The 12,307-nt window shown below is 43.3% G+C and overlaps 1 protein-coding gene across 5 annotated transcripts in view; it reads right to left on the minus strand.

The window, feature by feature from the left end:
* The window catches only part of LOC140212388 (zinc finger protein 385D-like), a 345,265-nt gene that overhangs the window by 14,966 nt on the left and 317,992 nt on the right, over positions 1-12,307 (minus strand). For 2 of the 5 annotated variants that reach the window (XR_011889708.1, XR_011889707.1), the window contains exons 6-8: positions 7,280-7,461; positions 7,075-7,176; positions 4,027-4,414 (exon numbers count right to left, since the gene is read on the minus strand). Coding sequence is in view for 3 of the 5 variants with exons in the window: in XM_072283135.1 (XP_072139236.1) it covers positions 4,184-4,414; positions 7,075-7,176; positions 7,280-7,461 (515 nt within the window). In the remaining 2 variants the exon portion in view is untranslated. Of the gene's footprint in view, positions 1-856; positions 4,415-7,074; positions 7,177-7,279; positions 7,462-12,307 lie in introns of those variants that run through there. The other 3 variants (XM_072283135.1, XM_072283134.1, XM_072283136.1) reach the window with 2 other exon arrangements.

Consider the following 12,307-nt stretch of genomic DNA (forward strand, 5'->3'; position numbering starts at 1 on the left):
CAGAGTTTACAGAGAATGGTACAAGAACAGAAATCATCCAGCGAGCGGCAGTTCTGTGGGTAAAAACACCTTGTTAAGGGAAGAGTTCCGAGGAGAATGGCCAGACTGGTTCAAGCTGACAGGAAGGCGACAGTAACTCAAGTAACCAGATGTTACAACAGTGCGGAGGAGCATCTCTGAATGCAGAACATATCGAGTGGATGGGCTGCAGCAGCAGACGGCCATGAACATGCACTCAGTGTCTATTTTATTAGGTACAGGAGGTATCTAATAAAACGGCCACCAACTATATGCTGCACCACCTCCAAACATATCAAGATTGTTTAATGTTATTTCCAGTACACGTGTAAATAAGAATGAAATAATTCTTACTCCAGATCTGATGCAGCACAAAAAAAACACAATAATAATAAAAAACACAGAATAGATAGAAATACATAAGATAGCTGATAATCATACATTGATTGTACATTCATAAAGTGACAGTAGGCACAGGAGTGTCAGTACATCAGGTGACTCTGACAGGAAATGATAAAGCCGTGGTGGTGGGGTGGGTTATTGGGTGGAAGTGCTGATCAACCTTACTGCTTGGAGAAAGAACAGTTTTTGAGTCTGCTAGTTCTGTTGTGGATGGTATGCAGCCTCCTCCCTGATGGGAGTGGGACAAACCGTCCATGAGCAGGGTGGGTGGGATCCTTCACGACGTTAATGCAGGGGTTCCCAACCTGGAATCCACAGACCCCTCGGTTAGCGGTAGGGTCCATGGCATAAAAATGGTTGACAACCCCTGTGTTAATGTTAATACAAACATTTCTCACAATAAATGGTATATTTTTGGTTAATACTAATACTTGCTTTATTAACAAATTATTTTCTATTTCAGCAAACCTTTTTACATCACCTTTAAAGATTTTGTCCTGAGCTATCATTGTCATTTGCAATAATGATTCTGGTGATTATCGGTGATACATACAAGGCTGGAAAAGCTTTCAATTGGTATTACTGTACATAGAAACATCATTTTCTTCTCACAATTTACACCTGGTAAAACCAACAGCCTGCAATAAGTTTGTAGGTTTTAATATTTAGAATATACAATATGATTCTCTAAAATTATTGTGCTGTGCATTTACAGTAAGTTGCGAGAAAGCTGGAATGAGGCATGCTGAAGCTAAGGTCAAGTAAATGAAACAAAGAATTCCCTTTGAAGTGTAAGACATTGCACAAATGTAGTGTAAACTGAATGTCTGAAGGGGGGAAACAAAAATACAATGCCAACTATTTAACCCCTAAAGAAGATAATGAAGTTTCTGTCTGCCACGGAGGAAGATTGTCCGTCTGGAATTCAGTCAAACTGGTTGTTGCCAGCAGATGGACAGAAAGAATGCACATTTATTAACTGACAAATCAGCACAGTGTTATGTAAGATATCACTTGTATTCCTGCCTTTCTCTCTACTGGATCAGGACCAGCTGGAAAAATGGGCTGAAAAATGGCAGGTGGAATTTAATGCAGATAAGTGTTGCACTTTGGGAGGACCAACCTGGGTAGGGCTTATTTTGTGAACATAAGGACACTGACAAGTGCGGTAGAACAAGGAGATCAGGGAATACAGATCCATAATTCCCTGAAATTGGCATCACGGGTACATAAGGTCGCAAAGGGGCATTCCGGCACGTTAGCATTCATAAATCAAAGTATTGAGTATAGGAGGTGGGACTTTATGCTGAAGTTGTAGAAGACGTTGGTGAGGCCAAATTTGGAGTGTTATATGCAGTTTTGGTCACCTACCTACAGGAAAGATATATATAAGATTGAAAGAGTACAGAGCAAAATTTACGAGAGTATTGTCAGGACTTGAGGACCTGAGTTATAGGAAAGGTTTTGGATAGGTTAGAACTTTATTTCCTGGAGTGTAGGAGGACGAGGAGACAATTGATAGAGATATACAAAATTATGAGGAGTTAGAAAGGGTAAATGCAAGTAAGCTTTTTCCACTGAGATTAGTTGAGACTAGAACTAGAGGTCATGGGTTATGGGTGGAATATTTAAGGGGAAAATGAGGCGGAAATTCTTTACGCAGAGAATGCTGTGAGTGTGGAACGAGCTGCCAGTGGAAATGGTGGATGTGGGTTTGATGGTAACATTTAAGAGAAGTTGGGAGGGGTGTGGTTTGGAGGGGTGTGGTCTGGGTGCAGGCCAATGGGCAGAATAACAGTGTGGTTGAACTAAAGGCTTGAAGGGCTTGTTTCTGTGTTGTCACTCTCTCTAAACTATAGTAATACCATTGGAAAAAACACTACCTTAGGTCCCACTCTAACATTCCCACAAACTCTCCCTCTGAGATGGGAAAACATAGCAGGCATGTTGGGACTCCATCCTCTCTGAGTTTGGGTCCAAGTCACAGACTATTCTGATTTGGAAATATATTACCGTTCCCATCAAATTCTTGAACATCATTTTTGGAAGGACAGATGTGAATGAGTATTAACAATTAGACTTGGCAACAACGCCCAGGTCCTTCATATGAGCTTAACAATTCTCATACATATGAATATATCTGGAGTTTAGAAGAATGAGGAGGGAATATCAATGAAACTTATTGAATATTAAAAAGCTGAGATAAAGTGGATGTGGGTGAGTCTAAGACCAGAAAGCACAGCCTCAGAGCACAAGGGTGTCCTTTTAGAACAAAGGTGAGGAGGAGTTTTTTTTTAGTCAGAAGGTGAATCTGTGGAATTCGTTGCCACTGATGCCCATGGAGGCCAAGTCATTAAATATATTTAAAGCAGGGGTTTATGGATTCTTGAGTAGTCAGGGTGTGAAAGACTGCAGGGAGAAGGCAGGAGAATGAGGTTGAAAGGGGTAATAAATCAGCCATTATAGAATGGCGGAGCAGACACAAAGGGTCAAATGGTCGAACTCCGCTCCAACGTCATGTGGTGAAAGTATGTGTAATTACAATTTATTCTCTTATTATGGGAAAACTGCACTTAATGGTGTTACTTTATATAATGGTAATTTGAGCCACACAAGTAGATATGTGGCAGTTATATATTCACCCGAAATTTGCTACAGATGCTGCATTGTAGCACCTCACAATTTGGCAATGAACTTTGGAAGCTGGTTCTAATCTATTACCGCTGCCAGATAGTGAACAGAGCCCTCCTGACCAGGGTGAGTGTCAAGGCCATGGTGTCCTTGGGGTATCACGAGCACGACACTATACAGCTCACAGCATCAGAGTTCAGAGTGCAATTCTACGGCCACATGTGTGGCTTTCCTCCGGGTGCTCGGGTTTCCTCCCACAGTCCAAAGACGTACCGGTTTGCAGGTTAATTGGTCATTGTAAATTGTCCTGTGAGTAGGCTCGGATTAAGTCAGAGGGTTGCTGGGTGGTGCGGCTGATTGGGTCAGAAAGGCCTGATCTGTGCTGGATCTCAAAATAAAAATTTAAAAAAATACAGCTTAAAACCTGGCTTTGTTCCAAAATAAATACACCGTGAACTCCATTAAAACGGTCACACGCTATCCCCAACTCTCCAAGTCATATAAAAATTAAACGCGTCTTCTGCTATTTAATTCCTTCTAACATTTGAAAATCATATTAGACAATTATTACATCAGAACTTTACAGCACAAAGTGACAGCTCCACAAGACACCATTTACAAGTTTATAATTGGGTAAATACCAGGCAGCAGGCTGCTAAACTGCACTGACAGTTAATGAAGACTTTTGTCACAGTGTCATTGTATCGTTTCGTCCTACAGAGAAAATTAAATGTACATATAAGACTTTAGATTAATGCCCTTACACACATTTACAGACTCTTCACAAGACATGGAAACGTTACACAAAAATACTGTGTAAAAAGGCTGATGATTGTTACGGGTAGATTGCAGACCCTATACATTTCTAAAACACAAAACTACTCATGTTAACTGTGTAATAGATTGCCTGTGGAAGGATTGCTTTAATTCTTTTTGCTGAACCAAGATGCAGCCATTCGAAATCTGTGTACTTACTGCGGGAGCAGAGACAAGTCTCTTTTCATGTTCATTAACTCTGTGATTATCACTGCATAGTTCCCTGTTTTGATTATTGCAGTCATTTATTATTACTTATATAACTCAGTCCTGTACTCAGTACGGTGCGAATTCTCAGTCCTGTTGACTCCTGTACTCAGTACGGTGCGAATAGAACCGGAGTGTGCGCAGCTCGTATGGGTCCGGGAGCGGGTCGGAGAAGGGCTGGAGGCAGGGCCGCTGTTTGGAATAGAGTGGCTGCAGGGCCCGAGCGCAGAGCAAACGGAGGATTGACGGCAGCGGCGGCAGCCGCCGCAGCAGCGAAGGGGTTTGGTAAGAGACGAGCGGCCAGGGGCTTACTCAGTTCTTTCTGGAAGGCCAGTTTCAACTGTAAAAGAGAATAACACAGTAAACTAGATTTGATCAAACATACCACTGCATTTCCTGCAAATAAAAGATATTTAAACTATTATTCAGGCTGTTGACTGCATTTACATTTAGATACAATTTAAATCAGCAGCAAAGATATTGCTTTCAGATGAATTCCAGATATACCATGTTTTAGTTATTGCCAATTAGTAACGGTATTTTTTATCAGCCTCAAACATCGGAGAAGAACCAATGGAAGTCAATCCCAACGAGATCCCACCACCAAGCACATCTTTCTCTCCCCCCCCCACCTCCACTTCCTGCTTTCCACAGGGATCGCTGCCTACGTGACTCTGTCGTCCATTCGTCCCGCCCTACTGCTCTCCCTCCTGGCACTTATCCTTGCAAGTGGAACAAGTGCTACACCTGCCCCTACACCTCCTCCCTCACTACCTGTAGGGCCCTAAATAGTCCTTCCAGGTGAGGTGACACTTCACCTGTGAGTCTGTTGGGGTCAGACACTGTGCCCAGTGCTCCAGGTGTGGCCTCCTGTACGTCGGTGAGACCCGACGTAGATTGGGAGACCGTTTCGCCAAGCACCTGTCCACCAGAAAAAGCGGGATCTCCCATTTTAATTCCACTTCCCATTCCCATTCCGATATGTCCATCCCTGGCCTCCTCCACTGTCGTGATGAGGCCACACTTAAGTCGGAGGAACAACACCTTATATTCCATCTGGGTAGCCTCCAACCTGATGGCATGAACATCGATTTCTCAAAATTCCGGTAATGCCCCATTCCTGCTCAACCTAACCATTCCCCATTCCCTTTTCCCTCTCTCACCTTATCTCCTTACCTGCTCTTCTCCTCCCTCTGGTGCTCCACCCCCGTTTTCTTTCTCCCACGGCCTTCTGTCCTCTTCTATCTGACTCGCCCTTCTCCATCCCCGTATCTCCTTCACCAATCAACTTCCCAGCTCTTCATTCACCCTTCACTCTTCAGGTTTCACCTATCACCTTGTGTTTCTTTCTCCCCTCCCCACCTTCTAAATCTACTCTTCATCATTCTTTTCTCCAGTCCTGCCGAAGGGTCTCAGCTGTAAACATCGACTGCACTTTTTTCCATAATGCTGCCTGGCCTGCTGAGTTCCTCCAGCATTTTGTGTGTTGCTTGAATTTCCAGCATCTGCAGATTTTCTCTTGTTTGTGAAGAGAAGAACCAATAAGGTTATACTGCTTTACTGCTGATATTGAATTGCTCAAGGGTGTGCACAGAGAGCCACATGGAATCGATGACGGGAGGAGACAGTATGACCGCAGAACATGACAGCTTGGCACAGGCCCTTCAGACCACAGTGTTGTGCTGACACTTTAACCTGCACCAAAATCAGCCTGGCCCTTCGCTTCCACATAAACCTGGATTTTTCTATCATCCATTTAAGGGTTTCTTAAATATCCCTAAGTATTCTGTCTCGACCTCCACGCCTGGCAGCACATTCCATACACCCACCACTCTCTGTGTGTATAAAACCCACTTCTGACATCCCTCCTATATTTTTCCCTGATCATCTTAAAACTATGCCCCCCTAGTAGTAGTCATTACCACCCTGGGAAAGTCTCTGGCTATCCATTCATTCTACGCCTCATCATCTTGTACACCTCTATCGAGTCTCACCTCAATCTCCTTCACACCAAAGAGAAAATCCCTAACTCGCTCAACCTCTCCTCATAAAACATGCTCTCGAATTCAGGCAGCATCATAGTAAGACTCCACACCACCCTCTCTAAAGCTTCCACAACCTTCCTATAATGAGGCAACCAGTATTGAAAACAATATTCTAAGTGTGATCTAACCAGGATTTTATCGAACAGAAATATTACCTCGTGGCTCGTGAACTCAGTCCCGTAACTAATGAAGGCCAACACACCACGCACTTTCTTGCCAACCTCATCAATTTGTGTGGCAACTTCGAGGGATCAATGGATGTGGATGCCAAGATCCCTCTGTTCCTTCACACTGCCAAGAATCCTGGTATTAACCCTGGGTTGTGTCTTCAAATTCAACCTTCCAAGCTGAAACACTTCACATTTTTCAGGTTGAACCCCTCCCGCCACTTTTCAGCCCAGCTCTTCATTCTATCAATGTCCCGGGGTAACACACAACAGTCATTTAAACTATCCACAAGACCACCAACATTTCACCTTCTCATTTTGTTAGGATATTAAGACGTAGAGTTATAGAACACAAACAGATGCTTCGGCCCATCGAGTCTGGACCGAACTATTAATCTGCCTAGCCCTATTGAACTACACCTGGAATATAGCCCTCCCTTCCCCTCCCATTGATGTACTTGTCTAAGTATCTCTTAAACGTTGAAATCAACCCCGCATCCACCACTCATTTCACACTCTCACCACCCTCTGAGTGAAGAAACTTCCCCTCATGCTCCCCTTAAACATTTCACCTTTCACACTTAACCCACAGAAGAAGAATTCAACCATTCCCATCGAATCTGTTCCATCATCAGATCATGGCTGACTTATGATCCCCCAAATCCCAAAATATCGCAAGTTAACTACATGAATCTCCTTTGAAACTTGAGAAAGCACACCCATTCGTTTCCCAGTGAGGAGATGTTCATGAAGGAATCCAAGCTTAGTGTGTCTATGCATTCGCTTACTGCAAGAGCATTGGTGCCCCTCTGGAGCTTGTTATACGGACTGTATTTGGGTTTGGGAGGTTTTCCTGCAGCTCTGTCCTTGTGTCTTCTGCTGCTGATGTGCTGAAAATAAGAAAATGCAATAAATAATCCAAGTGGCTCTTGAAAAGAAACAGACATATGTGGACGTGATGGTATGGGTGATCATTTCATTCCAAGGGCTGACCTGTTTGAGTTGTGTTTCTGAGTTCACATGCACATCACAGATTTCACAGTGAAAGGTTTTATTCTGCAGGCCGGTCGTAACTCCTTTGTTGGTGGCCGTTTTGCCTTTGACACCTGGTCTAGGAAATGCCTTAATTGGACCTCCTCCATTTCGAGCCTCCAACATTGTTTTGTGCTTAGATCCTGGTAAGTAGAATTATGAAGCAATTAACATCGACGATATAGATTGAATCATATGCTGGAACTCGCATTGACAAATGATTGTGGCTGGGGTCATCCATCTTGTAAAGACACTGCCCAGAAATGGCAAACCACTTCTATGGAAAAATTTGCCAAGTACAGTCATGGTCATGGATATGACATGGCACATAATGAACGAACATTCAATATTAACATTTTGATTTCATATTGTAATGAGCTCTTTGGCTGTTTGAATTATAAACTGAATAGAATTATAAACAGTCAACATGTTGGGGTGAAAACCATTATTAGGAATGATTCCATTCCCATTGTCCCAACAAATATTTATCCCTCAGTCAACTAAACTAAAATGGTTTAAATAATCTGAGTAACACACACAAAATGCTGGAGGAACTCAGCAGGTCAGGCAGCATCAAAGGAGGGAAATGAACAGTTGATGTTTCGGGCCGAGACACTTCATCAGGACTGGAAGCGAAAGGAGGGGAAGGTCAGAATAAGAAAGTGGGAGAGAGGAAGCAGAACAAACTGGCAAATTCCTCTACCTTTTTATTCTGCTTCTTTCCTCTTTCTTTCCAGTCCTGAAGAAGTGAATCAGCCCAAAATGCAATTCATTTCCATAGATGCTGCTTGACTTGCTGAGTTATAGTCATAAAAAATAAAGCACAGAAACAGGCCTTTTGGCCCTTCTAGTCCATGCTAAAACCATTTAAATTGCCTAGTCCCATCAACCTGTACTGGGACCACAGCCCTCCATATCCCTAAATTGCATGTACCTATCAAAACTTCTCTTAAATGTTGAAATTGAGCTTGCATTTACCACTTCTGCTGGCAGCTCATTCCGCACTCTCACAACCCTTCGAGTGAACCCCTCACGTCCCCTTAAAATTTCACCCTTCACCCTTAACCCATAACCTCTTGTGGTAGTCCCACCCAACCTCAGTGGAAAAAGCCTGTTTGTAATTACCCGATCTATACCTCTCATAATTTTATATACCTCTATCAAATCTCCTCAATTCTCTACCTTCAAAGTAATACAGTCCTAACCTATTCAACTTTTCCTTATAACTCAGGTCCTTCAGTCCCGGCAACACCCTTGTAAATTTTCTCTGTACTTTTTCAACCTTATTTGCATCTTTCCTGTAGGTAGGTGACCAAAACTGCACACAGTACTCCAAATTAGGCCTCACCAATGTCTTGTACAACTTCAACCCCATCTTCTGTACTCAACACATTGATTCATGAAGGCCAATGTGGCCTTCTTGGTGTAAAGGGTTTAGACAGGGATGAATTTGCTAAGTGCATCCAGGAAGGTTCCTTAAATCAATATGATGCAAAGAGAGGAGGGGCTGTACTGGACCTGGTGCTGGATAGTGAGCCTGGCCAGGTGACTGACCTTACAGTGGATGAACGGTTAGGAAACAGTGACCACAACACCTTATTGTTCAGGATCGCTAAAGATAAGGATGGGTATGGTCCTTGTGGAAGAGTTTTAAATTAGAGTAGGGCAAATTACAAGGGCATTAGGCAGGAACTAAGAAGAGTTAATTAAGACCAGTTTCTCTTTGGCAAGTCCTTATCAGACATGTGGAGGGCATTTAATGATCAATTTCACAGAGGACAGGAAAGTTATGTTCCTGTTAGAAGGAAGGGAAGGGGTGAAAAGGTAAGAGAGCCTTGGAAGTCTAGAAAGGTGATGAATTTAGCCAAAAAGAAAAAGGAAAAGTGGGAAAGCTTCGGAAGTCAAGATCAAATGAAGCACATGAGGAGTACACAGAAACCAGAAAAGAACTAAAGAAGGGAATTAGGAACAACATGAGGGGCCATGAAAAGTCCTTGGCAAGTAGGATTAAAGTGAATCCCAAGGTATTCTATACATACATCAAGAGCAAAAGGATAACTAGGGAGAGGGTAGGACCACTTAAAGAATAAGAGGGGGACATATGCTTGGTTACAGAGAATGAGTGAGGTACTTAATGAGTACTTTGCTTCAGTATTTATCAAGGAAAAGGATATCGAAGACCAGGAGAGTGTATAAATATGTTAGGGTATTTAGAGGTCAAGGAGGAGGAAGTGTTGGGCCTCCTAAAGAGGATTAAGGTGGAGAAGTCCTCAGGGCCTGATGATATTTAGCCCAGGTTATTGAAGGAGGCAAAAGACGAGATTGCAGGACCCTTGACCAGTATGTTTGTGGCCTCTCTAGCCACAAGCAAGGTCCCAGAGGACTGGTGGGTGGCTAACATTGTACATCTGTTTAAGAAGTGAACAAGGGAATGTCCTAGTAACTAAGACTGGTAAGTCTTGGGTCAGTTGTAGGGAAATCGCTGGAGAAAATTCATAGGGATAGGAGCTATGACTATTTGGAAACCAATGGCGAAATTAGGGACAGTCAGCATAGCTTTGTGTGGGGCAGGTCATGCCTTACCCACTTGATTGAGTTTTTTGACAAGGTGACAAGGGAGATTGATGAGGATGTTGTCTACATGGATTTTAGTGTGGCGTTTGACAAAGTCCTTTATTGGAGGTTGATCCAGAAGATGAGCCTCCCACCTGCAGCCAATTGGCTGTTTGGATTCAAACTGGCTTGTGCATAGAAGACAGGGTCGTGGTGACGGGTCTTATTCGAGCTGGAGGTCTGTAATTACTGGAGCTCCGCAGGGATCTGTGCTGGGACCTCTGCTGTTTGTCATGTTTATAAATGGCCTGGATGAAAATGTAGATAGATGGGTTAGTAAATTTGCAGATAATATCAGAGTTGGTGAAGTTGTGGATAGTGTAGAAGTCTAGCAAAGAATACAGCACAATGTTGACCAGTTACAGATATGGGCTGAGAAATGGCAGATGGAGTTTAACCCAGAAAAATGAGAGGCATTGCACCTCGGTAGGGCAAATGCAAGGAGACAGTACTCTTAATAGTACACTGTCTCCTTGCATTTGCAAGGTCCGTAACAGTGTTGCTGAGCAGAGAGATCTCGTGATCCAAGTCCACAGCTCATTGAAAGTGGATACACAAGTCAATAAGGTGGTTAAGGGGCTAATGGAATGTTTGTTTTTATTAGTCAAGGCATTGAGTTCTAAAGTCAGGAGGTTACTTTGCAACCTCATAAAACTCTGGTTAGACCTCATCTGGAGTATTGAATACAGATCTGGTTGCCCCACTATAGGAAGGATGTGGAGGCTTTGGAGAGGGTGCAGAAGGCGTTCGACAGGATGCTGCCTGGTTTAGAGGGCATGTGCCATCACGAGAAGTTGGATTACCGTGGGTGGTTTTCTCTAGAGTGTCGGAGACTGAGGGGAAATCTTATAGAGGTTTACAAGATGATGAGAGGTATAAATAGAGTGGACGGAGAGTATCTGTTTCCCAGTGTCAAAATGTGTAATCCCAGCGTTTTTACTGGGAGAATTGCGGATGCCTGGAATGCACTGCCTGGTATGGTGGTAGAGGAAAATTTTGTTAGGGGATTTTGAGAGATGCTTGGATAGGCACATGAATATAAGGAGGGTGGAGGGAAATGGACAAGGTGTAGGGAGGAGGGATTAGTGTTTGGGTGTTTTTGATTTGCTAGTTCAGCACAACATTGTGGGCCGAATGGCCTGTTCCTGTGCTGTACTCTTTTATGTTCTATGTTCTAAAACCTTTCTTAATGGCCCTATCTACCTGTGAGGCCACTTTCAACAAATCATAGACCTGTATTCCCAGATCCCTTTGTTTTTACCACATTCCTCAGTGCCTTACCATTCGTTGTGTTGGACCTACCCTGGTTGATTCTACTGAAGTGCAACAGCTCGCACTTGTCTGCATTAAATTCCATCTGCCATCTTCCAGCTTATTTTCCATCTGGTCTGATTTCACTGCAACCATGATAGTCTTCCTCGCTGTCCACTACACCCTCAATCTTGGTGGCATCCGCAAATTTGCTGATCCGGTTAACCACATTATCATCCAGATTGTTAATATAGATGACAAACAACAAAGGACCCAACACCAATCCCTGTGGCACGCCACTAGTCACAGGCTTCCAGTCAGAGAGGCAACCCTCTACTACCACTCTCTGGCTTCTCCCTCAAAGCCAATGTCCAATCCAATTTACTACTTCATCTTGAATGCCGGGCGACTGAACCTTCTTGACCAGCCTCCCATGCAGGATCTTGTCAAATGTCTTGCTAAAGTCCATGTAGACAACATCCACTGCCTTCCCTTCATCAACTTTCCTGGTAACTTCCTCAAAGAACTCCATAAGATTAGTTAAACATGACATACCATGCATGAAGCCATGTTGACTATCTGTAATCAGTCCATGTTTAATCAAATACTTATATATCTGGTCCCTTAGACTACCTTCCAATAACCTTCCCACTATTGATGTCAGGCTCACCAGCCTATAATCTCCTGGTTTATTTTTGAGCCTTTCTTAAACAGCAGAACAACATCAGTTATCCTTCATTCCTCTGGTGCCTCACCCGTTGCTAAGAGTGACTTAAATATCTCAGCTAGGGACCTGGCAATTTATCCATTTGCCTCCCGCAAGCCAGAGCGAACACCTTATCTGTCCCTGGGGATTTATCCACCCTGATTTGCCTCAAGCCAGCAAACATCTCCTCTGTAACCTGTATAGGGTCCATGAAGTTGATGCCACTTTGCCTCACTTCTATAGACACTTGTGTCCATCTCCTGAGTAAATACAGATGCCAAAAATTTATTTAAGATCTCCTCCATCTCTTTTGGCTCACACGTGGATTACCATTCCGATCTTCCAGAGGATCAATTTTGTCCGGTGCAATCCTTTTGCATTTCACACATCTGTAGAATCCCTTAAGAATCTCCTTCATC

The sequence above is a fragment of the Mobula birostris genome, chromosome 19, assembly GCF_030028105.1.
Source record: "Mobula birostris isolate sMobBir1 chromosome 19, sMobBir1.hap1, whole genome shotgun sequence".
NCBI lineage: Eukaryota > Metazoa > Chordata > Chondrichthyes > Myliobatiformes > Myliobatidae > Mobula > Mobula birostris.